At 52.3% G+C, this 26,761-nt stretch overlaps 2 protein-coding genes across 2 annotated transcripts; both read right to left on the minus strand.

The window, feature by feature from the left end:
- Nucleotides 1–242: 242 nt before the first annotated feature.
- On the minus strand, nt 243–9,972 carry LOC119857913 (dispanin subfamily A member 2b-like). Its single transcript, XM_038407447.2, has 2 exons — nt 9,462–9,972; nt 243–3,088 (listed from the first exon to the last, which is right to left on the minus strand). Exons 1-2 carry the CDS (start codon nt 9,657–9,659, stop codon nt 2,948–2,950), a joined length of 339 nt encoding a protein of 112 aa, XP_038263375.1. The 5' UTR covers nt 9,660–9,972; the 3' UTR covers nt 243–2,947.
- Nucleotides 9,973–20,290: 10,318 nt separating this feature from the next.
- Nucleotides 20,291–26,402, minus strand: LOC119857885 (dispanin subfamily A member 2b-like). Its single transcript, XM_038407402.2, has 2 exons — nt 25,660–26,402; nt 20,291–20,901 (listed from the first exon to the last, which is right to left on the minus strand). The coding sequence occupies exons 1-2, from the start codon at nt 25,891–25,893 to the stop codon at nt 20,692–20,694; spliced, it is 444 nt and encodes a 147-aa protein (XP_038263330.1). The 5' UTR covers nt 25,894–26,402; the 3' UTR covers nt 20,291–20,691.
- Between the last annotated feature and the right edge of the window lie 359 nt (nt 26,403–26,761).

The raw sequence follows: 26,761 nt of genomic DNA on the forward strand, positions 1-26,761 counted from the left end.
GAAACAAAATGTATCAATTGACCCAAAACTTTTTTTTTTTAATTTTATTTTGCAAGAAATTTTGGAATTTCGTTCCTTTTTGGGACAAAGAAAAAAATCAAAATCTTTAATTCTGGGGGGGACAGAAAATCCATTTTCCATCCAGCTCTAGTCTTGACCCACATGCTTCAGAACACCAGTTGGGGTCAAATAATAATTTCACCCATGACATAATCTTGCAGCGTAAGGCACAATCTGGAGAGTTTATGCTTCTTGCATGTTCAAATTTAATAATGATAATATTAATAACACAAGATGTCAGATAGCTGGTTCATTTGCAATTCAATCAAAGATCATTAGTCAAAGATTAATACAGCCTGATACAGAATACAGAAAGGAATACATATGTTACCAATCCACTTCTGACTTAACTCCCCAAAACTCTTTCATTATACATAGCTTGGGACAAAGAAATTCCGTTCCCATGACAGATTTAACTGCAAGTTCTATCTTAGATGCGTCAATTTACCTCATTAATAAGCTAAAGACATCTGTGACCCATCCATTATTACCAAAACCACTTGTGACAATAAGTGGTTCTTATTGACCTAAACATCAACCAGTGGTTCATTATTTTATCAATTACAGAACACGTGTGTGATAACAGACATCCCTTGTCAGTCACCAGTGGTCCCTCTCTGGACGGATTATACACATTCCATTATTGATTATATACATTCATTCCTTTGGTCCCCCACTAAGGTTCAACCTAAGTACAAAGAACTTTTCAATTTGATAAGTACAGAGTACTAGATTTGTAGATACAAAACATTTTGGTTTATACCCCTAAATGGATTTTGGTTAACATATATAAAAGAATATGTATAAAAATATATAAAAGAATTGTAGCAGTTTTAGTATCTATAAACATGCTTCACTCTGAAGTCTCCAGCATTGAGACCCCAGGCTAGATGAGATTACAATATCCTTTCTCATCTGTGGCTCTTTTGCCATTTCTTGTGGGTCATTTTCTCCCCAGAGAGACCTCCCCAGTTCCCTGTCAGGCACACAGGTGGTGGACACCAAATTGATGGTCTCCTGAGTTTTGTAGATTGGTGGGAAGGACCTCACGCTCACATTCCTCCCGCCCCTCCGCTCCATTGGAGCACTGGTTCACACCTCCGGCCCAGATCCTGCACTCCTAAGAGAAGGGGCAGGTCAGGGAGCAAACTCAAAGTCCACTTGAGAATTTTTTCCCCAAATTCTTCTGTTGGAAGCACAATTTAGCCCTAGAGATGCACTGATTGTAGGAATGGGCCCAGGGGTGAAGAGCAAGAAAGGTGACGGAAGCACATACCTAGCTATGGGATACTGAATAAAGGCACCCGAGTGCCCAATGCTTCTGCTTGGAAGGGGTGTGTCAGAATCTGATGCATTCAGTTATTTAGGACTCCACCCTATTCTTCCCAGCCCTGACCCAAGGGGAGAGGGAGAAGGGAAACTCCCCACACTTTCAACACAACTGCTGCTTCCGTATTGGAGCCCTGGAACTGGTCGCATGGGGCCTGGGTGTACAGGGAACTAGGGTGTGTGGGGACAGAATATGCTGCTGCCAACCACTATAAGGGCCTTTTATTTTTAATCAGATTAACACCCGAGTGCCTTTCCCAGGTATCCCCTAGGCTCTAGGCAGGACCCTGCACTCACCCAGGCCCCTGCTCTGCGATGCCCACGTAGTTTTCCCACTCTAGTTCTAGTTCTAAAAGGCTCAGGTGTCCCGCTGGGCTGTAGCTAGAGCACCTGGCTGTGGGCGTCAGTGACCAAAACAAAAGGGGAATTAACACAAATGAAGCATCCCCAAGCTGGGTTAAGGCTCTTGCTCTTCAGAAGGCGCTCACCGGGCTGGGGCCCTAAACTGATGAGTTCACAAGTAAATAGAGAGGAATAGTTCCCTCTCAAGGTGAACCACATCGAGCAGGGCCAGCCCACTCTTTCTTCTAGGAGCACAAAGAGCTCCTGTCTTCAGCCAGTCCTCCCCGCAGGAGCTGCGGACTGTTCACCTCCCCACTCTGCAACCAACTCAGCTGGGTTTCTCCCATTTAAGCACCCCCCCCAATTCCAACATCTCTCAGAGGTGGGGCGGGGCCAATTGGTCCCACATGTGCTCATTAGCTCTGTGTTGCCCAGTGCATTACCCCATCACCCAGATCAAGTTAAACATTTTGTCCCCTTTACACTTCCCTCTTCCCCACACGGCAGGTCGCTGCAGTGAAAAGAGCAGGCCAGAGTCTCTGCAGATGGCTTTACTGCTGTAAATACTGCCCTGGGCAAACATTATTGCTGAGTTGATATAGACAGATAAAACTGGGCTAAGGCACAAAGTTTGAATCCAGATGTAAATGCATGGGGAGTGGGGGGATGGGAGGGGAATTTGGAACCCATGTTTTGATTTGGCCCAATGTAGAAATGGGGGCCAATGGCAAAGCCTGGATCCAAACTACCCCAACAGCGGGGGATTCTGGTCCATCTCTAGGAACAAAGTGAGGTAGACTGGAGCCTCCTCTGACCTCATCATCTATTACTCTCCGTGTCGGGTGCTGCAGAGAGGGAGGGTAACAGCAGCAGTGAATGTGGATGATTTTCAGTGCAAGAAGTCCAAAAAAGGTGAACAGCTGGATCAGTCTGGAAGAGGAACAAGTAGGTAGTGGCCAATTCTATGGCCACAGTGCATAGAGCAGAGGAGTGGGGGCCCGCGCAGATTTGAAATGAGGGTGACCACATAACTAGCATCAAAGCTACAACGGTGCTATTAATGAGTCAGTTTTTGAACTCATGACCTGTTGTGAATTTCCATCACAGCATGAACAGCCAGCAGCGTGTCGTTTCCTTGCCATTTGGGTTATCTTCCAATCCCTTCTCTGAATGCCTGGCTGGTGTCAGTCCCAGGAACTTCATTAAATGGATGCTGTTAAGCTCTCCAAAAGCAAAAGAAAAGAACCACAGCAATAGCAACTACCACCAGCAGTGACCCGATGATGTTTAACACCTTGGCGGTGGTGCCATAGCTCCGAGCACCTTCCAGGTCCCCCAGTACTTTCCGATCTCGGGCCTAGAAAAGAAAACAGGAGCATGTGAAAAATCAGAGCAAGTCAAAAGGGTGGGAGAATTTTTATTAACTGCTTAACCCCTTCTGTGCCAAGTTAAAGCACCCACAGCCCATGCACCTTCTTACTGAGCTATAGAGAATTCCCTGACTTCTGCAGCAGAAAGAGAAGAAGCCAGAGTTCAAAGGGAGATAGTTCAGGTGTTTATTCATTGAGGTTTCACTAGGGTTGTAGAAAATACAAGAGACAGCTTTGTGAAATAGCCAGGATTTCAAAAAGCACTGCTTGTGCAGAGCATTCCATATCATGCAGTTCATAGCCTTTTGTAAATATGCAGCTTATTTGCATAATGATCATTAGTACAATGTTGCTTATTTGCATGCTGGTCCCACCCATCAGCGCTAGATCCTCGATTCACTATGGTTCTGTTTTACAGTGCTATCTTTATCTAATAAGGAAACAAAGGGAGGGGTGGAAGTTTAAATTAAGCATGACCACAAGATGGTGCTATAGCCTAACAGCATGAATGGTTAATATGAAACTAAGCAGGCAATTTTCATTTGAGCAACCACATCTGTTGACTATATACTTATGTGGTCCTGGGGGGATTAATAAACTGTTGATTAGTTAAAAGCCCCAAGTGCCCTGATTTGAGAGAGGATGTCCAAGGTAAAAGCTGCCCTCAAAAGTACCTGCTCCTAAAATTGAGTTCTGTGTAGCTAGAAAGCTTGTCTCTTTCACCAACAGAAGTTGGTCCAATAAAAGATATTACCTCTCCCATCTTGTCTCTTTAGTCCTAAAATTAGTAAACTAATGCTTCCTGGACTCAATAAAAAGGGATTATCATAACTGAATTCCATTCCAACATTCACTATAACACATCAAATAGGCAAATCTGGTTTGTTGGATTTCAGCTTTAAAATCTAACTGGCTTTTGGACAAATGCATAAAATTGACCCCCATTCCCACTGATATAAATATATAACCCCCTGCAAAGATGTGAAGCCCCAGCAGTGAGAGCAACCACTCCGTGCCCACGTGCGATGGGGTTAGGGTGAGCAGATGTCCCGATTTTATAGGGACAGTCCCGATTTTTGGGTCTTTTTCTTATATAGGCTCCTATTACCTTCCACTCCCTGTCCCGATTTTTCACACTTGCTGTCTGGTCACCCTAGGTCGGGTACAACTAGAAATAACAGGATGTCACGGAGCAAAGGAAGATGCAGTAGATCAGAAAAATGACTCCCTAATGAGAGGTGTGCCCATATCACCTGGAATATGTAAAACTACTCTGTGAGATATGTATTAGGTGGAAAACATGGCATTGTCAGAGGAGAGGGACAAAATGACAAAGGCTGGGGAAGAAGGGGTGTATAGGGCCTGGCTCTGTCCTGGGCTCCCATTATAAACTAGCCTCTAGAGCCAGCGCCATGGACCAATTGTGCTAGGCCCTGTACAAATATGCTGGATGCCCTAAACACTGTGTAAATGTTATATTGTGTGTAAGTCACGACATTATAGAAAGAAAACTGGAGAGACAGGCAGGGGAGCATGATAATGCTGTTTCCTCAATGATAAATATTGAATTTCTTTTTTGCCTTGATGCATCTCAGGTGTTCGTTGTTCTTGCAGAGGACCAGACCTCAGAAAGCCTGAACAGACACTATTAAAGAAAAACAAATGCACAGTTTCTAAAACTTTGGGAGTATGTAGTTTGCAATTTCCTAAAGCTGGCCCAGCTGTACACCCAGCAGTCCACATTCTACTGCATGCTTGGTTTGCGGCGCTCTCCCTGGCACAGCACACCCATGCGTTCCTCTGTGGGTCATTTCTATACTCCAGCTGCAAGGAGCCCTTTACTCCCCACTCGTGCGTGGGTTGAGTCTCTCACTGTGGAAAATGGAGCCAGTTAATTCCTAGGGCAGACTGGCTACATCCCGAGCTTAGCCCTCACTTACTAGAGAGTCTTGAAAAGAAAAGGAGTACTTGTGGCACCTTAGAGACTAACAAATTTATTAGAGCATAAGCTTTCGTGAGCTACAGCTCACTTCATCGGATGCATTTGGTGGAAAAAACAGAGGAGAGATTTATATACACACACACAGAGAACATGAAACAATGGGTTTATCATACACACTGTAAGGAGAGTGATCACTTAAGATAAGCCATCACCAACAGCAGGGGGGGGAAAGGAGGAAAACCTTTCATGATGACAAGCAGGTAGGCTAATTCCAGCAGTTAACAAGAATATCAGAGGAACAGTGGGGGGTGGGGTGGGAGGGAGAAATACCATGGGGAAATAGTTTTACTTTGTGTAATGACTCATCCATTCCCAGTCTCTATTCAAGCCTAAGTTAATTGTATCCAGTTTGCAAATTAATTCCAATTCAGCAGTCTCTAGTTGTAGTCTGTTTTTGAAGCTTTTTTGTTGAAGTATAGCCACTCTTAGGTCTGTGATCGAGGGACCAGAGAGATTGAAGTGTTCTCCAACTGGTTTTTGAATGTTATAATTCTTGACGTCTGATTTGTGTCCATTCATTCTTTTACGTAGAGACTGTCCAGTTTGGCCAATGTACATGGCAGAGGGGCATTGCTGGCACATGATGGCATATATCACATTGGTAGATGTGCAGGTGAACGAGCCTCTGATAGTGTGGCTGATGTGATTAGGCCCTATGATGGTATCCCCTGAATAGATATGTGGACAGAGTTGGCAACGGGCTTTGTTGCAAGGATAGGTTCCTGGGTTAGTGGTTCTGTTGTGTGGTGTGTGGTTGCTGGTGAGTATTTGCTTCAGATTGGGGGGCTGTCTGTAAGCAAGGACTGGTCTGTCTCCCAAGATCTGAGAGAGCGATGGCTCGTCCTTCAGGATAGGTTGTAGATCCTTGATGATGCGTTGGAGAGGTTTTAGTTGGGGGCTGAAGGTGATGGCTAGTGGCGTTCTGTTGTTTTCTTTGTTGGGCCTGTCCTGTAGTAGGTGACTTCTGGGTACTCTTCTGGCTCTGTCAATCTGTTTCTTCACTTCAGCAGGTGGGTATTGTAGTTGTAGGAATGCATGATAGAGATCTTGTAGGTGTTTGTCTCTGTCTGAGGGGGTTGGAGCAAATGCGGTTATATCGTAGCGCTTGGCTGTAGACAATGGATCGAGTGGTATGATCTGGATGAAAGCTAGAGGCATGTAGGTAGGAATAGCGGTCAGTAGGTTTCCGATATAGGGTGGTGTTTATGTGACCATCGCTTATTAGCACCGTAGTGTCCAGGAAGTGGATCTCTTGTGTGGACTGGTCTAGGCTGAGGTTGATGGTGGGATGGAAATTGTTGAAATCATGGTGGAATTCCTCAAGAGATTGACAGAGCCAGAAGAGTACCCAGAAGTCACCTACTACAGGACAGGCCCAACAAAGAAAACAACAGAACGCCACTAGCCATCACCTTCAGCCCCCAACTAAAACCTCTCCAACGCATCATCAAGGATCTACAACCTATCCTGAAGGACGAGCCATCACTCTCTCAGATCTTCGGAGACAGACCCGTCCTTGCTTACAGACAGCCCCCCAATCTGAAGCAAATACTCACCAGCAACCACACACCACACAACAGAACCACTAACCCAGGAACCTATCCTTGCAACAAAGCCCGTTGCCAACTCTGTCCACATATCTATTCAGGGGATACCATCATAGGGCCTAATCACATCAGCCACACTATCAGAGGCTCGTTCACCTGCGCATCTACCAATGTGATATATGCCATCATGTGCCAGCAATGCCCCTCTGCCATGTACATTGGCCAAACTGGACAGTCTCTACGTAAAAGAATGAATGGACACAAATCAGACGTCAAGAATTATAACATTCAAAAACCAGTTGGAGAACACTTCAATCTCTCTGGTCACTCGATCACAGACCTAAGAGTGGCTATACTTCAACAAAAAAGCTTCAAAAACAGACTCCAACGAGAGACTGCTGAATTGGAATTAATTTGCAAACTGGATACAATTAACTTAGGCTTGAATAGAGATTGGGAATGGATGAGTCATTACACAAAGTAAAACTATTTACCCATGGTATTTCTCCCTCCCACCCCACCCCCCACTGTTCCTCTGATATTCTTGTTAACTGCTGGAATTAGCCTACCTGCTTGTCACCATGAAAGGTTTTCCTCCTTTCCCCCCCTTGCTGTTGGTGATGGCTTATCTTAAGTGATCACTCTCCTTACAGTGTGTATGATAAACCCATTGTTTCATGTTCTCTGTGTGTGTGTATATAAATCTCTCCTCTGTTTTTTCCACCAAATGCATCCGATGAAGTGAGCTGTAGCTCACGAAAGCTTATGCTCTAATAAATTTGTTAGTCTCTAAGGTGCCACAAGTACTCCTTTTCTTTTTGCGAATACAGACTAACACGGCTGCTACTCTGAAACCTGTGATTAGAGAGTCTTGAGCATCCAAACCACCCTGCAGAGAAGCTGAAGTGCGTCTCTTGCACAGTGGTTTGGTGTTCCTATTGCACTGTCCCACGGATCATTCCCAGCCAGGTCTCAGTCTGAACACTAGAATAGCACATCTCTTTGGAGCACTAATGTGGGGTACCATTCCCCCTGCTACCCCCCACACCAGAGGCAATGCAGGGAGCACTCAGCAAGTGCCCCAGACATGCCAGGACCTTTCCTGACCCTCTAACGGGGTGGGGGTGGGGGGTTGAGAGGGATGCACCGCTTCAACAAACAGCATCGCACCCCGCCAGCTGCTGTGGCACAGTCTTCACACTTCATTGCATCAGCGACACAACACAACCGCTACACCCTCAGGATGTTGTGCCATAACTAGACAACTCTGCCCATAGACTGAGTGGCTTTGCAGCCTCTCGGAGTATCACTGAGCTGCTGCTCAGCATCATAGACCCATAGGGTGTTAGAAGGGGGTGCAAAGATCTAGTCTAATCCGCTGCCAAGGTGCAGGATTTGTTGTGTCTAAACCATCCAAGCAGGATGGCTCTCCAGCCTCTCTTTGAAAACCTCCAGGGCAGGAGTCCTTCTGCTGGAAAGCTCCCTGCAGCCCCTAAATGCCCCCAACATAACAATAGGGCCCCCAAGTTCCAACCTCAGGCTCACCCTGCTGCAGTTAGTTGGATGCTCAGAGCCAGCCGGCTCTGCTGCAAACTCCTAACCCTAAACGCCCCCACACAGCCCGGCCCAAGGACAGCTGATAGCAGGAGCAGCACCAGACAGCCCCGGGTGTGGGGCAGCCCAGCTGGCCCCGCAGGGTGGATTCCTGCCTTGGGAGGGGGGGCAGGGGCTGAGCAGAGAAAGAAAAGACAGAGTCATGGCTGTGGGGAGGGGAAAATAAACTGCCAGGAGACTGGAGAGATCCGGGGGCTCCGGGAAGGGATGGGGGAAGGTCGGAGAGCGGGGATGCATGAGCCCTGGATACTGGCTTCCCGGCGGGGTGGGCTGGAGGGATTAGGGCGCTGCGGGCACCGGGGGATCTGGGGGGGGATCCAGGCGCTGAGAGCACCAGGCGGGCTGGAGAGATCGGGGCGCTGGGGTCACCAGGCGGGCTGGAGGGATTCGGCCGCTGGGGGCACCGGGCGGGCTGGAGGGATCGGGCCGCTGGGGGCACCAGGTGATCAGAGGGGGATCCGGGCGCTGGGGGCACTGGGGGATCCAGGCGGGCTGGAGAGATCAGGGCGCTGGGGGCACCGGGGGATCTGGGGGGAGATCCGGGCCCTGGGGACACCGGGGGGAAACCGGGCACTGGGGGCATGGGGGGACCTGGGGGGATCTGGGGGCACCGGGGGGTCCGGGCGGGCTGGAGAGATGGGGGCACTGGGCAGGATCCGGGCGCTGGGAGCACTGGGAGACCGGGGGGGGGATCCGGGCGCTGTGGGCACTGGGGGACCAGATCCGGGTGCTGGGGGCACTGGGGGGGTGGATCCGGGCACTGGGAGCACTGGGGAACCTGGGGGAGGCAGATCCGGGCGCTGGGGGAGGATCTGGACGCTGGGGGCACTGGGGGACCGGGGGGAGGATCCAGGAGCTGGGGGCACTGGGGGACGGGGGGGGTGATCCGGGCGCCGGGGGCACTGGGGACCGGGGGGGGAATCCGGGCGCTGAGGGCACTGGGGGACCTGGGGGGGCGGATCCGGGCACTGGGGGATCTGGGGGGGTGGATCCGGGTGCTGGGGGCACTGAGAGGGGGCGGATCCGGGCGCTGGGGGCACTGGGGGGGCGGATCCGGGCACTGGGGGGGCGGATCAGGGCACTGGGGGAACTGGGGAGGGGCGGATCCGGGCGCCGGGGTCACTGGGGGACCGGGGGGGCGGATCCGGGGGCGGGGATCCGGGGCGGGAGGCGCCGAGGGTCCGGCCCGTCTCTCACCTTGATGGAGAAGATGAGCGCTGGGAAGCCCAGGCAGCCCAGGCAGGCGAGCTTCTGGCACAGCAGGACGTTGAAGAGGGACCAGAGCACAAAGTCGCGGGGCTGCTCGGCGGGGAAGCCCTGCTGGGGGCCGGGGTAGGGGGGAGGCAGGCCCCGGGGCTGCAGGTCGATGCTCACGGTCTGCTCCTTGCACGCCATGGCCGGGCGCTGCGAGTGCGGGTCTGAGCGCGGCGGGAAGCGGGCGACTCTGGAGAGGGGCGGGCGGAGACAGGAAACGCGACTCCGAAAATGAAACCGCCCCCCGGACCCAGCCAGCCGCCTCCCCGCCCCAGCACAAACTCCCTGAACACCCCCCCCCGCACAGAGCCACCCCCTGCCCCCCAACACCTCCAACCGCACAGAGCCTCCCCCTCCTGCCCCCAACACCTCCCCCCGCACAGAGCCACCACCCTGCCCCCCAGAACCCCTACACACAGAGCCACCCCCCTGCCTCCAGCCCCCCGCACAGAGCCACCCCCTGCCCCCCAACACCTCCAACCGCACAGAGCCTCCCCCTCCTGCCCCCAACACCTCCCCCCGCACAGAGCCACCACCCTGCCCCCCAGAACCCTTACACACAGAGCCACCACCCTGCCCCCCAGAACCCTTACACACAGAGCCACCCCCCTGCCTCCAGCCCCCCGCCCAGAGCCACCCCCTGCCCCCCAACACCTCCAACCGCACAGAGCCTCCCCCTCCTGCCCCCAACACCTCCCCCCGCACAGAGCCACCACCCTGCCCCCCAGAACCCCTACACACAGAGCCACCCCCCTGCCTCCAGCCCCCCGCACAGAGCCACCCCCTGCCCCCCAACACCTCCAACCGCACAGAGCCTCCCCCTCCTGCCCCCAACACCTCCCCCCGCACAGAGCCACCACCCTGCCCCCAGAACCCCTACACACAGAGCCACCCCCCTGCCTCCAGCCCCCCGCACAGAGCCACCCCCTGCCCCCCAACACCTCCAACCGCACAGAGCCTCCCCCTCCTGCCCCCAACACCTCCCCCCGCACAGAGCCACCACCCTGCCCCCCAGAACCCCTACACACAGAGCCACCCCCCTGCCTCCAGCCCCCCGCACAGAGCCACCCCTGCCCCCCAACACCTCCAACCGCACAGAGCCTCCCCCTCCTGCCCCCAACACCTCCCCCCGCACAGAGCCACCACCCTGCCCCCCAGAACCCCTACACACAGAGCCACCCCCCTGCCTCCAGCCCCCCGCACAGAGCCACCCCCTGCCCCCCAACACCTCCAACCGCACAGAGCCTCCCCCTCCTGCCCCCAACACCTCCCCCCGCACAGAGCCACCACCCTGCCCCCCAGAACCCCTACACACAGAGCCACCCCCCGGCCTCCAGCCCCCCGCACAGAGCCACCCCCTGCCCCCCAACACCTCCAACCGCACAGAGCCTCCCCCTCCTGCCCCCAACACCTCCCCCCGCACAGAGCCACCACCCTGCCCCCCAGAACCCCTACACACAGAGCCACCCCCCCTGCCTCCAGCCCCCCGCACAGAGCCACCCCCTGCCCCCCAACACCTCCAACCGCACAGAGCCTCCCCCTCCTGCCCCCAACACCTCCCCCCGCACAGAGCCACCACCCTGCCCCCCAGAACCCCTACACACAGAGCCCCCCCCCTGCCTCCAGCCCCCCGCACAGAGCCACCCCCTGCCCCCCAACACCTCCAACCGCACAGAGCCTCCCCCTCCTGCCCCCAACACCTCCCCCCGCACAGAGCCACCACCCTGCCCCCCAGAACCCCTACACACAGAGCCACCCCCCTGCCTCCAGCCCCCCGCACAGAGCCACCCCCTGCCCCCCAACACCTCCAACCGCACAGAGCCTCCCCCTCCTGCCCCCAACACCTCCCCCCGCACAGAGCCACCACCCTGCCCCCCAGAACCCCTACACACAGAGCCACCCCCCTGCCTCCAGCCCCCCGCACAGAGCCACCCCCTGCCCCCCAACACCTCCAACCGCACAGAGCCTCCCCCTCCTGCCCCCAACACCTCCCCCCGCACAGAGCCACCACCCTGCCCCCCAGAACCCCTACACACAGAGCCACCCCCCTGCCTCCAGCCCCCCGCACAGAGCCACCCCCTGCCCCCCAACACCTCCAACCGCACAGAGCCTCCCCCTCCTGCCCCCAACACCTCCCCCCGCACAGAGCCACCACCCTGCCCCCCAGAACCCCTACACACAGAGCCACCCCCCTGCCTCCAGCCCCCCGCACAGAGCCACCCCCTGCCCCCCAACACCTCCAACCGCACAGAGCCTCCCCCTCCTGCCCCCAACACCTCCCCCCGCACAGAGCCACCACCCTGCCCCCCAGAACCCCTACACACAGAGCCACCCCCCTGCCTCCAGCCCCCCGCACAGAGCCACCCCCTGCCCCCCAACACCTCCAACCGCACAGAGCCTCCCCCTCCTGCCCCCAACACCTCCCCCCGCACAGAGCCACCACCCTGCCCCCCAGAACCCCTACACACAGAGCCACCCCCCTGCCTCCAGCCCCCCGCACAGAGCCACCCCCTGCCCCCCAACACCTCCAACCGCACAGAGCCTCCCCCTCCAGCCCCCAACACCTCCCCCCGCACAGAGCCACCACCCTGCCCCCCAGAACCCCTACACACAGAGCCACCCCCCTGCCTCCAGCCCCCCGCACAGAGCCACCCCCGGCCCCCCAACACCTCCAACCGCACAGAGCCTCCCCCTCCTGCCCCCAACCCCTCCCCCCGCACAGAGCCACCACCCTGCCCCCCAGAACCCCTACACACAGAGCCACCCCCCTGCCTCCAGCCCCCCGCACAGAGCCACCCCCTGCCCCCCAACACCTCCAACTGCACAGAGCCTCCCCCTCCTGCCCCCAACACCTCCCCCCGCACAGAGCCACCACCCTGCCCCCCAGAACCCCTACACACAGAGCCACCCCCCTGCCTCCAGCCCCCCGCACAGAGCCACCCCCTGCCCCCCAACACCTCCAACCGCACAGAGCCTCCCCCTCCTGCCCCCAACACCTCCCCCCGCACAGAGCCACCACCCTGCCCCCCAGAACCCCTACACACAGAGCCACCCCCCTGCCTCCAGCCCCCCGCACAGAGCCACCCCCTGCCCCCCAACACCTCCAACCGCACAGAGCCTCCCCCTCCTGCCCCCAACACCTCCCCCCGCACAGAGCCACCACCCTGCCCCCCAGAACTCCTACACACAGAGCCACCCCCCTGCCTCCAGCCCCCCGCACAGAGCCACCCCCTGCCCCCCAACACCTCCAACCGCACAGAGCCTCCCCCTCCTGCCCCCAACACCTCTCCCCGCACAGAGCCACCACCCTGCGCCCCAGAACCCCTACACACAGAGCCACCCCCCTGCCTCCAGCCCCCTGAACAGAGCCACCACCCTGCCCTTCAGAACCTCCCCACACAGAGCCACCCCCTGCTTCCCAGCCCCCTCACCCAAACAGAGCCACCACCCTGCTCCCCAGAAGCCCCCCCCCGCAGAGCCACCCCCTCCTGCCCCCCAGAATCCCCACACACAGAGCCACCCCCTACCTCCCAGCCCCACCACCCTGTCCCCAACACCTCCCCACACACAGCCATTCCCCTGTCCCCCAAAACCCCCTCCTATCCCTGCCCCAAAACCTTCCCCCGCAGAGAGCCACCCTCTCCTGCCCCAGCACCCATCCCTCACACAGAGCCACCCCCTCCTGCCTCTGCCACAGCACCTCTCTAGGACGAGGTAGCTCCCCTCCTTCCCTCAGGACCGAGCTAGCCTCCCCCAGCACCTGCTGCCCCAGGGCAGAGCTCCCCATCTCTCCTCAATACCCCACCATCTGACAGGCCCCTGAGTGATTTAATTCTCACCTCCTGCTATTGAATAAGTGCACCCCCATTTTCCCCACACACACTCCCTAAGCCCAAATCCACCCTCGGGGCTTATCCCAGCCTGGCAGAGCCCGTGGATCTGCTGGACTCCTGTCCCCATTCCCCAGCTCCTCACCCCAAACCCCACACAGCTGCCAGCGGGGGGCAGTGAAGGACAGCTCCGGGTATGGGGCAGCACAGTCGGCCCCTGGCGGGGAGATGGAGTCCTGCCTTGGGATAGACAGACAGAGGCCAGGCGGAGGCTCCAGGGGGTGGGGAAACTCAAGGTGGAGCCTTGGGAGGTGGAGCAGAGGAAACAAAAGACTGCAGAGGGCTGGGGGATGTAGGGTGGGGGATGGGGCACGAGAGATGTCCAGGGGTGGAGGAAACCGGGTGGGATGGGAGTGATGCGGTGGAAAGCAAGGGGCAGAGATCGGGAGGCAGCAATGGGCCTGGCACATGGGAGATCTGGTGCAAGCTGGACTGGAAGGATTGGAGCATTTGGGTGGGGGGTGTCTCACCATGCTGGAGAAGATCAGTGCAGGGCAGCTCACGCAGCCCAGGCGAGTGATCTCCTGGCACAGCAGGATGTTGTAGAGACGGACCAAAGCACAAAGTCCGGGGGCTGGAAGCCCCACCTGGGGCCAGGGTAGGGGGCAGCCAGGCCTGCTCATGGCCTGCAGCTTAGAATCCATTGCCGGGTAGTGTGTGGCCTGAGTGTGGCGGGACTCGGGAGGTTCTGGAGGGAGGGGCTGGGGGAGCCCAAGTGGCAGAGTCAGGAAACTAAATTCAGGGAGCCACCTCCAGGACAGAGCCAGGCCCTATACACCCCTTCTGCCCCCAGGAGGGATCTTCCTCCTTACTTCACCATCTAGATCTGCCCCTGCTTCCCCCACCAGATAGGCTGGTAGGAGGGGGCAGCTCTTTGGCATCCCATCCTCACCACCACTTGCCACCCCAGCCTCCTTTAGAGACCCCACACTCCCTGTCTCTCCTTTCTTCCCAGCCTCTCCCCTCCATGCATCCCTTCTGCTCCACTCCCTCCTCTATCAGCCTCCCCCACCCCTAGGAAATGTCAGCCCTGTGGAGAGGATACACAGAAGAGACAACGCTGGCTAAGGAGCTAGCCTTGAAAATGCTGACCGGATTAGTTGTATTACTGTAGCGCCATGGGGCCCTAGTCCTAGACCAGTCCTAGACCTTGCTCAGAACTACAAGAAGGTCCCTGCCCCAAGAGACTTACAGTTTAAGGGGTCTACAGTCTAGGGGCCTAACTGCACGAGTGCTGTTTAAAGTGGGACAAAGCGCAGGAGTTAATATGTCAGCACAACCACCAAGTCACTGACAACTAGCAGAGAAACAGGAAAAGGTCGACGGCTAGAACACAGTGAGATTTCATCACAATAAACCAGTAGGATGTTTCCACATTCATGTATGGGGAAAATATCAGCCTCTGGGTTAGGGAGAGAGATCACAAATAGTAATTGGATAAAGGTCTGGAAAGCAAATCCCACACTGTGAGAAAATCACTTCCCATTGCTATTTGATTGGCCCCTTCTCCTAGCCTGCTGAAATAACATTTAGGAACATAAGGCTGGCTTTAGCTCAGCAGTTACTTCCAGGCTTCAATCTATTGAAAACCCAGCGTCTCTGGGGGTTCGAGACCTGTGGGCGCTTCCCGGTCTTTTTAATTTTTCAGTGGGGAGGGCTAGCTCAGTAGTTTGGTAATTAGTCTGTTAAACCCAGGGTTGTGAGTTCAATCCTTAAGGGGGCCATATAAGGATCTGGAGCAAAAATTGGGGATTGGTCCTGCTGTGAGCAGGGAGTTGGACTAGAAGACCTCCTAAGGTCCCTTCCAACCCTGATATTCTATTCTATGAAGAATTGCCATATTGAATTAGGCTAATTGTCCATCTCATTCAGTGTCCTGTTTCTGACACTGGCAGCTGCACTAGAGGAAGTTACAAGGAGACTTGTACTGAGCCGTTGTATGTAATAAGCCACCCACTCCTAGGCAAAATGTCTTCCTAACCACAGGCAAGTAGTAGGGATATGCCCTGAAGTATTGTTACATTTCTCACTTGTCTCATTTAATATGAAAGTAGGCGTGTTCTAATGTGGAATCCCTCTTCTGATCCTGCTAATCTCTTTACCTCAATAACATTTTAGCATCAGAGAGTTTAAGGCCAGAAGAAACGACTGGATCATCTAGTCTGGCCTCCCCTGTATCGCAGGCTAAGTCCACCCAGCACCCGCACACTAAACCCGGCAACTGCAATTAGATCAAAGAATTATAGCCCACCAGGAGACTAGACTATTGTGTGCCAAAAGTAGAGAACAGGAGGCCCGAGGTGCACCAATGGCTGAGGCCCCTGCAGTGGTATGGAATTAAGTGAGATACACCCAGCTAATCTGGCATATGACCTGCACCCAACCACAGCAGAGGAAGCTCAAAAAACCCCAAGGTCTCTGCCAGTCTGACCTGGGGGAAGATTCCTTCCCAACTGTACATATGGCAATCATTTTGACCCTGAGCATGTGAGCAAGACCCACCCAACCAAACACCTGAGAGAGAGCATGCTTGGTGCCACTTCAAAGCCCTGGCCCACCAGCTCAGTTTCCCATCTCCAGCTGTGGCCATCCCTTCAGAGGGAGAAGATACAAAACAAAACAAAAAAAAACCCTCTCAGAATAAACTGTGGGGGATCCCTCCCTCATCACTGCCAGTGGCCAGCTGAAACCCTGAAGTATGACCTATAGGAACATAGGATGTAAACCAGAAGTAAGCCCCAGGGCTCTTGTGGCAGCATGTTCCACAGGTTAACGGTGTGCAGCAAAAATATTTCCAGATCAATGGAAAATATGGAGAAAGCAGATACCTTTAAAAAAGTTATCAGAATGTGCCTGGAACATGTGCTACCAGTTGTACGGAAAACAAACCCCAAAATTCTTCCTGAACAACTGGATGAAAATACGTGGGAGTGGGAGGAATCCAGAACTGTTAGGCCAGTGTACTGAGCCGCCAGATAAGGCATGGCAGTGAAGTGGAAATGGAATGCACCTCTGATCATTACAAGAGTGTGTGGGCAGGACTTGGGATGGAAAAACCTAGCCAAGCCAAGATCTCCACAACTGAATGCCATAGTTTAGTTAATGTTCATCCGGTTAGAGAGAACAAGACCAGCCACTAACAACTTTTAGAAGAAAATCTGTGGCTATGTAATGGTCCCTCCCTCTTGGGTCCCGAGGGAGGGTAGTACTGGAGTGCCAATGAGAAGCGCTCTCAGGAAAGTAACTCAAATACTTTCCTGATGGACTGTTTTTTTCTCTAAATGGACAACCTATCCTAAATTCTCAATTACTGAGGGACAATCTTCACTCATTGATATATTTTCCTTTCCACCACCAACTCTCTTTATAACTTTTTTCATCAGTAATGTACCCAAATGCATGGATACAAGATATCTAAACTGTATTCTTAAATTCATTCACCTAAATTTTAGTTATTGCTGATTATGCGCTATATGTATCTTATGACTTTAAAAACAAACTTTATATTTGTAGATAATCTAAGCACTATACCCAGATGTACAGACACTCTTTTCTTAACCTATGTATTATATAATTTTTTTTAACATTAGCTTTAAAAAAAATGTTCATCTAGCTGGAGCCAGGCATGAGCTTGTAACAAGAATCAGCTCTTATTTCAGAACGCCCAACAACTGAAGGATGTTGGATCTAGGGATTTGGTTTGACCCATTATAGAGGAGAGCCAGACAAAAAATTCCAGTCAGCATCCAAGCTCTCGTCCCCACTCTTTGGCTGGGGGGTGGGAATTCCAATTTAGCTTTCTGGGAACAGCTGCTGCACAAACTATCTATTCAAATATCGGGCGATCTTTTTCAGTTTAACCTTAACTCGGAATGTCCTGGCTCTCCACTTTGAGAACTGAACTGTTCTTCCAGGATGTTGACATGCTCCCAAGTGTAACATGCTCTCATCCTTAACTCCATTTTAAGTCTAGGAATATGTTTAGTTTTTCATGAACCGCTGGCTGACAGGAAGAGTGTTGTCACAGCTGGGTCACTGCTTCCCACCCTCTGCAGAGCTTTGTCACTCCAGATGTTCTTCCTCCCCTCCCTCTTATATTTATATTAATTATATTATATTATAAATCCATGAGGAAGGGAGGGCCACAGTTCTGAGCCATGCTCATGGCTTCTACACTCACTCATCCCAAGTTCACCCTCCAGCACACCAACCCATTGATCTGACAGCTCTGCTGGCTGCCTACAGCCATAGCTGCTCCTGCAGCGCTCCCACACTCCAGAGTTTCCTTTTTGTCACCACCAGTGTAATAATTGGGCCTACAACTGACCTCTCTTGTGAGCGCTACTGTGAAAAGTGAGTTAAAGGTCATTAAATGTCACAGTAAGCCTATAATAATAAACATTGGTGGGAAAAAGTGCCAGAGGGAGACAGCCAGACCAAACTAGTTCAAAGAAAAAGGCAAAGGAAGTAATTCAAGGAGAGTGCGAAGACCACACCTGGTAAACGAGGAGTGTGGAACTGGAAATCAATGCCACAATATTGGCAGGTCAGACATCCGACCGAACTGGTGGACAGAATAATGAGGGGATGGGCGATCCCACCAATCACACCCCGTTGGGGTCCTCCCAATGGGGCTAGGGAGGGGGCATTGAGTAGAGGTGAAGCAAGCACACTTGCTGATTGAACAAAGGGGAAGGCACAAGGTTCATCCAGACGGCTGCCACCCCCACCATTTCCTGGGACCCCGCCTGACTCCTTTGTTCCATTCTCATCCTCATTCTGAGAGACGTTCTGACCAGAGTGGGCCACAGAGAAGGGACCCAGCTGACAGCACCACCTCCACGGGCTTTGGCTAAATCCCATCCCCCACCTGGGTGTGAGACTTTGTCTTTCTCCCTTCCTCCCATGTGTCCTTTTCCTTCCCTACTTTACATCTTCTCTTGCCAGTCCCTCTCCTTTTTCCTTCTGTCTAATGGAAGCCTGACTTCGTTTGCCAGGCCTGCCTATTCACAACACTGCTGGGACCAGAGAGAGGCTACTGAATGCAGTGCCCTGAACAGCCGGATAAGGTACAAGTGGCTGCTGAGACCACGTGCTGTGTTTTTCTAGTAGTGAGGTTGTAAGTGAAAAAAAAACAGCAGCAGCTGCATTTTCTCTCTCTGCTGTTCTTCTCTTTCCCCTTGCGTGGCTCTTGTTTTGTCTTGAGGCAAACAGGATCCGACTCCAGCCCATCTCAGCTAACTCTCTCACTTTTCCCCCACAGGACAGCTATTCCCACTGTTCTAAGTCAGACGAGGGCTGAGGAGAGGGTCGGGGTCCTAAAGACTCTCTCCTGCTAAAGGGAACAAGGGATGTTAAGATGAAAGCCTTACATTTTAACCGTTTGTCCTCCTTCTGCTGCATCGTCAATAAAGCGTTAAAAGAATGTTTAATTGTGCTGCCGTGGTGCCAAGCCAACTGTGGTCTCTACATGCCAAACCACAAACCTTGTGTTAAGACACACGTGGGGCCGTGTTCACACCTTTGGGACCCTATGTTCCATCTAAATTATTAGAGTGAAGAGGCCAAGTCCTGTGGATCTACAGGAAGGAGAGAGAAGTCAGAGGGTAAAGGAGAGGGATTGGGACTGTGATGCCCCCCAGGGATACCCAGGATTGTGAGTGGGGTAACCATATGTCCCATTTTGGCCAGGACAAGTCCCTTTTCTAAACCCTACTCCAGCAATCCCGAGGTTTTTAGCAGAAGGGGGGCCAGGGCTCAGCCAAGCCCTGCATGCGGAAGGGGCCGAAGGCTAGCTCCATGTGGTGTCCCGTTTTTCTGTTGAGAAATATGGTCACCCTAGTTGTGAGGCACCTCATCACCACCTGTCCTTAGCAAGAGGAAGTCTTGCCTGTGCATCAGCTCCCAGACACCATCAGCCTCTGTCAACACAAGCATGAACGACCAGGCCGCTGCAGACCTCGCTCTCTGTGTGCAGGCTACCGATAGGCGCATACCAACCCCTGCATCCACACAGTGCTCCCTGCAGTGCCCAGGCCCTTCACTGTACACACACAGAATTACGAGGGTTGCCATCCCCCAGGGGTCAGTACACACCAGCCTGAATTATTTCAACTCAGGATCTCCTCCGCTTAATACCACAGCACTGAAATATGTGGGGAGTGAAAATAAGACCAGATTTATTAAAGATCAGAGGTTCAAGTGGGTAGTGAGTAAGGACAATGGAGGCAGAATGGTTATATGTATAACAGAAGTATAACATGCCTCCTAGAGTCTAAACTTAACAGGCTGAACCCTTGTCTCAAGTAGTTATTCTCACCTAAAGCAAACTCCCAGAATCTCCAACCAGCATCGCGAGGATCCCTCTTTCACAAGGCAAAAGTGCTGTCCTTTGGCTCCCCTGGGAAAGGAAAAAGAGCCTACCACAATCCTCTATGTAAAATTTCTCTTGGGGACCTTGGGATTTTCTGCAGGCACACGCAGACTTCTAAGGTCTGTATGTTCCTGTGTATCAGTGGGGTTCTACCTCTGGTATTTGGCTCTCTGTCTCATGGGATTTCACAACAGACCAGGGGCCCATGAGAAGACTAGAAAGTTTGCTTGCTCCTCTGGAGTTTAAGGTCTCCAGGAGGAAAGCCGTGGGGCTGGCACCAAGCAGGGTTTATTCACTAAGTCCCCTGCAGGACTCTGTTGGTCTCCTCTTCCACGTTCCCCACATCCATGCTGCTGCCAAGATCAGCATTAATAGGAGCACTGGTGTTCCCAAGAGCTAGGTGCTACCACATTAAAAATGGATTTTTGACCTTGGGATGGAGAGTTTGGGGACCGGAACCTTTCAGTTCTGGGAAGAACTCAACTGCTTCTTTTGAAAAGAATAAACGATTTACAAGAGGGAAAAAAACGTTTATTTGAAAATAGTCTCTGCACATTTCTGCCAAGAAGAGCTCCACAAAAATAATTCTCTAAAGATAAAATTCTGAATAATCACAAGACGAACAACATTGACCCTCCCCAAAAACTGCAGGATCTCGGAGGGCTTTGAAAGCCACGCAGTCTGCTTTTGGGATGGGGAAAACAGAGCGATGTGAGAAAACTTCCCCCCACCGTCACTATAGTGACCCCTCCAGAACAACTGGAGCATCAGGAGAGCGCTGCCCCTTCATCCACTCAGTAACTGAGCACTCCAGCCCTTGACAATTTAAACAGCAGGACAAAGGCAAGCAGAACAGAGTAAGGGAACTTGGGGAGAAGTCATCCAGCTGGGGAGAATCCTGAGGGGTGGTTTAGTTGCCGTAGTTAATGCCGTAGCTGTTCCTGTTTTGGTTCCCATGTTGAACTGTATGCGAGAAGGGCACAGCTCCTGTTGCCACGAGGACGATGATCAGAATCACTGTCAAGAGGCTCAATACGAGGACCGTGATGTTCAGGCACTTGGCAGTCTTGCCATAGCTTCCTGCTCCATTGGCGTCACCCAGAACTTTACGATCTCTGGCCTGCGGGGAGGAAGGGGAAGTAATAAGGGTAAAGAGTGAAACGCTTGAGGCACCAAGGCCTGCTTCTCAGGGCGGCTGTGCACTTGCGGCTATCAAGACTTTGGTGGAAGTTCTGGGTGCTTATCAACTCTCAATATCCGGCTCCAACTAGCCAGTGCTGCTGGCAAGCAGAGGTGTGGGGGAAAATGAACAGAGTGACTCCTGACACTCTGCACATCTGAGGCCTCCCCACTCTGTGACTTTAGCTTCCCCTTGGGCCCTGAACTCTCCTCTCTTCATATTTTCTATGGAACTGCCTCTCACTCTCTCTGCGACCTCGCCCATGTGCCCCACTGCCTTGACAGCCCCTCAGCTGAAATCCTCCTCCCCAGAGGTTCTCATCTCCCCTCACCTTGATTTCCAGCAACTCCTCTGTGGCCTCCCTTAGCCCCATCCCTCAAGATGCCAACACATGTTTAACCACCCTACCTGCCTGCTCACATGCCCCAAGAAGCACACACGGATCTTCTGCGCCCTAAGAACTGCCCCTCTCTTTCCAGATTAAGTTCCAAGTTGCCCTCCTTGTTTTTAAGTCTCTCCATAGATTTTCTGTAGCCAATTTCACCAGCTCTCTCGCTCCCCCTCATCCTGCCCACTCCTTTCAGTCTTCTAGCAGCTTGTCTTTCACCTTGCAGAGAGACAAGGTGGGTAAGGTAATACCTTTTATTGGGCCAAATTCTGTTGCCAAAAGCGACAAGGTTGTACATTCCACCAACTTCTGTTGGGCCATTAAAAAAATATGACCTCACCCACCTTGTCTCTTATATCCTGGGACCCAACAGAGCTACACCACATTTACACACAGTCTGGACATTTTCAGTAGGGAGAAACCTTATGGCTGAATTACCCATTTATTCACTACTGTATATTATGTCTTTATCCCATTGTTTAATTTATTCCATGGAGCGCCTGGACATGCACAGTTGTCAAGGAGTGCAGAATTCAGACAGAGAAGTCCAGTGACATGTTAATTGCGCTGCCCAAGAGAACCAGCAGAGCACCAGCGCTGCCAGGCAAAAAAAGGCAACCAGTAAATTAAATCACAGAAGAGACCATTATGAGAATATAGTCCAGCTTCCTGCAACACAGAGAATTTCATCCAACAATCCCTGCATTTAACCAACAACTTGTGGTTGAAATAGAACCTACTTCCCAGTTCTCTCAGAACTACATTCTTTCCATTATTGGGGATTTATCTATTTCAGATATGATTCCAGAATAAGGTAGCGTGTGACTTTAAAGCAATATAGCTCTAGTGGAATAGCTTCCTGTGTGCACGCTCTTATTTCAGAATATTTGCAATGGTGGATTCATAGTGTAAGAAACATGTAAGAGACAGTGTCATGTTTGTAAAATTAAATATTCCTAGGAGTGCATACTTAGTAGAAGGTAAGGTATATTATGTGTGGGTAGTGACCAGGTAGAGGCTGAGATTAAAGAGGACTCTTTATAGCTTAAAGCACCAAAAATGTAGCTCAACTGGTCAGTTCTAACGGGACATGAATGTCACCATTTTATATACACATTGCTTATAGAGAGCATCACTGTGTAGCTATGCCAACACCTTCTGCATGCACAGGCCCTACCAGTTAAGATGAGTACTCCACTGCTTCCCTCCTCCTCTCTAGACTTAAAATAAAATAAATGTAATTTACATCTGGACTATACAAGACTTTAAAAACTTTCAAGACCGGTGAAAGACATGATGACTAAATTGTCTTGGGGTGAGGGGGAAGGAGAATTCCTGCAATCTTCTGTGGTTGATCTGACTACTGTTGTCAAAACTAAGGCCCACTGTGCTTCTGAATGAGAGCATCCATACATGGGTCTATGGCAGCGTAAACTTGTGTGCATTAACATCACACCTTTAGCATCACACCGTATAGACAAGCCCTTATTAGTAAAGGGAAGCATCTAAGGGAAATTAGGGGGGGAAGGCCTCTTAATTCCTTTAGTTTAAAATGCTTTAACTGGTTTTCCCATGACACCCACACAAATAGGGGGTTGCAGAACATTTAGATACAAATACCGCCCCAAAGTGCAGCGGAACAAAATATGCAACGTGCCTAAAAGGTGGACTGAAATTAAAATATGCAATTAGAAGTATACAATTCAGTTGAAAAGTCAACATTTAAGTATGCAACAAACAAAGTAACAGATGTGTAAAGGGTGCGCTTTAGGGTTTGCAGGATGGGGGGTTACTTACAGAAATAAGGATTTTTTAATACATTTGCAATTACAAAGGGTGGGAGGTCAGGGAAATCCCATATTACTGGAAGTCCAAAATGGTACTGAATGCTATAGCAAAGTACAACCATTTTAGTTATATGGATTCCTTGGGAAAGGTAACAGCAAAAATATAAAGCCAGGGCAACCTAAAGGCTCTGAAACAGAAAGCAGGGCTGTCCTTAGGCATAAGCGGCTGCAGAGGGCACGAAAATTTGGGGCACCCCTGGGTCTTAGAGTCCACCGTCCCACCCTGTTTTGACCCTTCCTGCAGGCTCCCACAGCTAACTGCTGCAGCCTGGTGAGTCTTCCTCTGGAGGGGATCTTAGTAATCTAAAAGTGAAAAAGCCTTCCAGCCTGCCAGACCTATTAGCACAACATTGAAACTGTTAAAGGGCCATTCAAGTGGTAATGAAGCCATTTTACAGGCATTTGCCAACCCCAAGGTATATACTGTCAGTTTCCGACTTTACTGACAAAAACAGTTATGCATTACTGCAATATTTACTCAGAATGTGTTAGGGCTAGTCTACACTGGCGATGTTAAAGCGCTGTGACTCCACCACAGTGAGGCGGGCCGGGCGGCTCAGCATCCTTTGCTGCCTCATCCCTACCCCTCCCCACCGGGCTGCGAGCCTGGGCTGCCGGTCCGGCATAGTGGCACCAGTTTAATAATACCGTGTAGGGCCGCATAAATCCTAAGGACGGCCCTAACAGAAAAGCACATTAAAAGACCCCCAAAATGTTCTTTTTTAATTTAATCAAGTTTAGGTGCATAACTCATGATTTTTGCATTCTTGGCTGTCAACTTATCGTGGGGTTCTAGGTTTAGACAAGTTACAGTAGAAGTTTGCCTTTGAGAAGGATTTCCCGCAAGGTAGCATAGTGCCCTTAGAGCCTGAATTTTAAAAATATTGCAGCAACTCGTGGGATTTTCAGATGCATGTGGGTGCTTTCAATCTTAAGGAAAATCTGGCCGGTAGTGAGGACCTTTTTCCAAGAACTAGGGTACTTGATAGAGGTAAAACAACAGTTGACAAAGGCAATCCCCATTGGAGAAACAAAGGGCACTGAAGAAGTTTTTACACCAACCCCAGAAACCAGTCAGCCTTGAAGGCATATGATCCCAGAATAAACTTGTGTTATAAAAACAAACTGGCATTAAAAACTGTAAATTAAACTGTAAAATTGCAATACAAACAGGAAATGTTACACTAGACCAGAGGTGGGCAAACTACTGCCTGCAGGCTGGACCGTCCTGCCTGGCCCTTGAGTTCCCAGCCTGGGAGGCTAGCCCCTGGCCCCTCCCCTGCTGTCTCCTCTCCCCCCCAGTCACATGCAGCTGGCTCGGCTCTGAGCAGCATGTGAGGGGGAGGGCAGCGGCGGTCTGTGCGGGGCGGCAAGGGAGGCTGGGTAGGGCGTGGGAGTCCCGGGGGGGCCTGTCAGGAGGTGGGGGTTTGGATAGGGGTCAGGGCAGTCCGGGGACGGGGGGGGGGGGTGGATAGGGGGTGGGGTTCCAGGGGGCCTGTCAGGGGCCAGGGCTATGGATAGGGGTCAGGGCAGTCAGGGGACAGGAGCGGGGGGGTTGGATGAGGTCCCAGGGGGGCAGTTAGGGGCAGGGAGTGCCAGGACAGGGTGGTCAGGGGACAGGAAATGGTAGGGGGCAGATAGGGGGTGGGGCCCAGGCTCTTTGGGGAGGCACAGCCTTCCCTACCCCATCCTCCATAGTTTTGCACCCCGATGTGGCCCTCGGGCCAAAAAGTTTGCCCACCCCAGGCTAGACGCTCTGTACAATGTGATTGCTGAAGCTACTAGTGACTGTTCCTATTTTCAAAGCTTATTTGCTATTAAAAATACAAATTAAACATGACAATGACATCCCTCCACACAATGTTACCAGAAGGAAAAGATAAAGTCCTGACAGTAATAAAAGGGTTTCAGGGTAGCAGCCGTGTTAGTCTGTATTCACAAAAAGAAAAGGAGGACTTGTGGCACCTTAGAGACTACCACATTTATTTGAGCATAAGCTTTCGTGAGCTACATCCGATGAAGTGGGCTGTAGCTCACGCAAGCTTATGCTCAAATAAATGTGGTAGTCTCTAAGGTGCCACAAGTCCTCCTTTTCTTTTTGCGAACCTTGGATCAGACAGTTTTGCAAACTGCTAGGAGGCTTTCTGCAGCCACACAGCTGACAAAGGACTACTTTAACCACTGCTACCAGGCATGGCAATTGTAAGGTTTTGGGTGGGGTCGCAGGGGGACGCATGCAAAATATTTCTCCGGCCCAGGTCTCTTTTGGCAGCTCCATCCGTGATTTCCGAGAGGGAAGAGCAGCCTTTAAGATCCCAGCCTTGGGAAGCGGGCGCCCAGCCCTGCCTGTCTGCTCCGCACCTGCTTACCCGGGGTCACTTTCATCCCGCCCTGGGCCGGGCACCTGTCACTCGCGGGCAGTGTCCCAAGGCCGCCCCTCGCCCCGGAGCCGGCCGGGCTCACCTTGAAGGAGAAGACCAGCGCCATGAAGCCGAGGCAGCAGACGTTGCAGAAGATGGTGTTGAAGAGGGACCAGAGCACGAAGTCGCGGGGCGGCTCCTGCCCGGCGATGCTCTGCCCGGCGATGCTCTGCCCGAGGCCGCTGTAGGGGTAGGTGGAGTACGGGCCAGCCGAGCCCTCCTGCCGCATCTTGCCGCCGTCGCGGGGCTGCAGGTCGATGCTCACGCTGGGATCCATGGCGCGCCGCGGGCTCTGCCCGCTCCGGAGCGGGGGGCTGCAGATATGCCGCGCGGGGTGGGGCCGGCGGGGGCGGAGCTCGGGCGCGCCAGGGCGGCGCGCGGGCGGCGGGGGAGAAAAGAGGGGAATCGAAACTCACTCGCGAGCCCGGGCCGGGTTCCGGCGCGGCGCGGCGCAGCAAGGCGGGAAGTGCAGGGGTCCGAGCTGGGGGAGGGGTGTCGTAGGGCAGGATGGGGAACAATCAATGATTTGTTTAAAACAAGCCAAACACCTGGGGTGGTTTTTTTATTTAAATCGGATTTTTGTTTTGTGATCAAATCCTTTTTGAGGAAACCCCCCCATCTCAAGATGGTTTCAATTAAGAGACATTCCCGCTCCAAGGAATCGGGACTCTAAATTCTAATGCTATAGGATGAGACAATATATTCGTATAATGTTTAAGAAAAGTTTTTATACATGAGTTCCAATAGTTCATGGATTAGGGACCCAATCTTATGGGGTGCCAGGGGCTTCTGTATAGATTATTTAGGTTAATCTTTCTATCTACCCAATGGGACTCAGTGCTCAGTCTAGACGATGCCATCAGAGATGCGTAGTTTTGTGGTTCTCAAACTGTGGAGTTGTGTCTCCAGAGGTAGCATGCTTGTTAACAGCAAAAACCTTTTAACAAATAAACAATATATAGAGGTGAGAAATAACAGATCTCAACCCTATTGTCCCTCTGCAAATTTGTGTACACAGAGTCAATCCCTTCCCTTTCTCTAAAAGTGCAAAGTTTCAAAAACTTCAGCGACTAGAAGATTGTTGGGGGCAGAATAGATCTGGACAAGAAGAAGTCTGGAGATAAATATGAGAAGGGAGGGACACG

The sequence above is a fragment of the Dermochelys coriacea genome, chromosome 6 (genome assembly GCF_009764565.3).
Source record: "Dermochelys coriacea isolate rDerCor1 chromosome 6, rDerCor1.pri.v4, whole genome shotgun sequence".
NCBI lineage: Eukaryota > Metazoa > Chordata > Testudines > Dermochelyidae > Dermochelys > Dermochelys coriacea.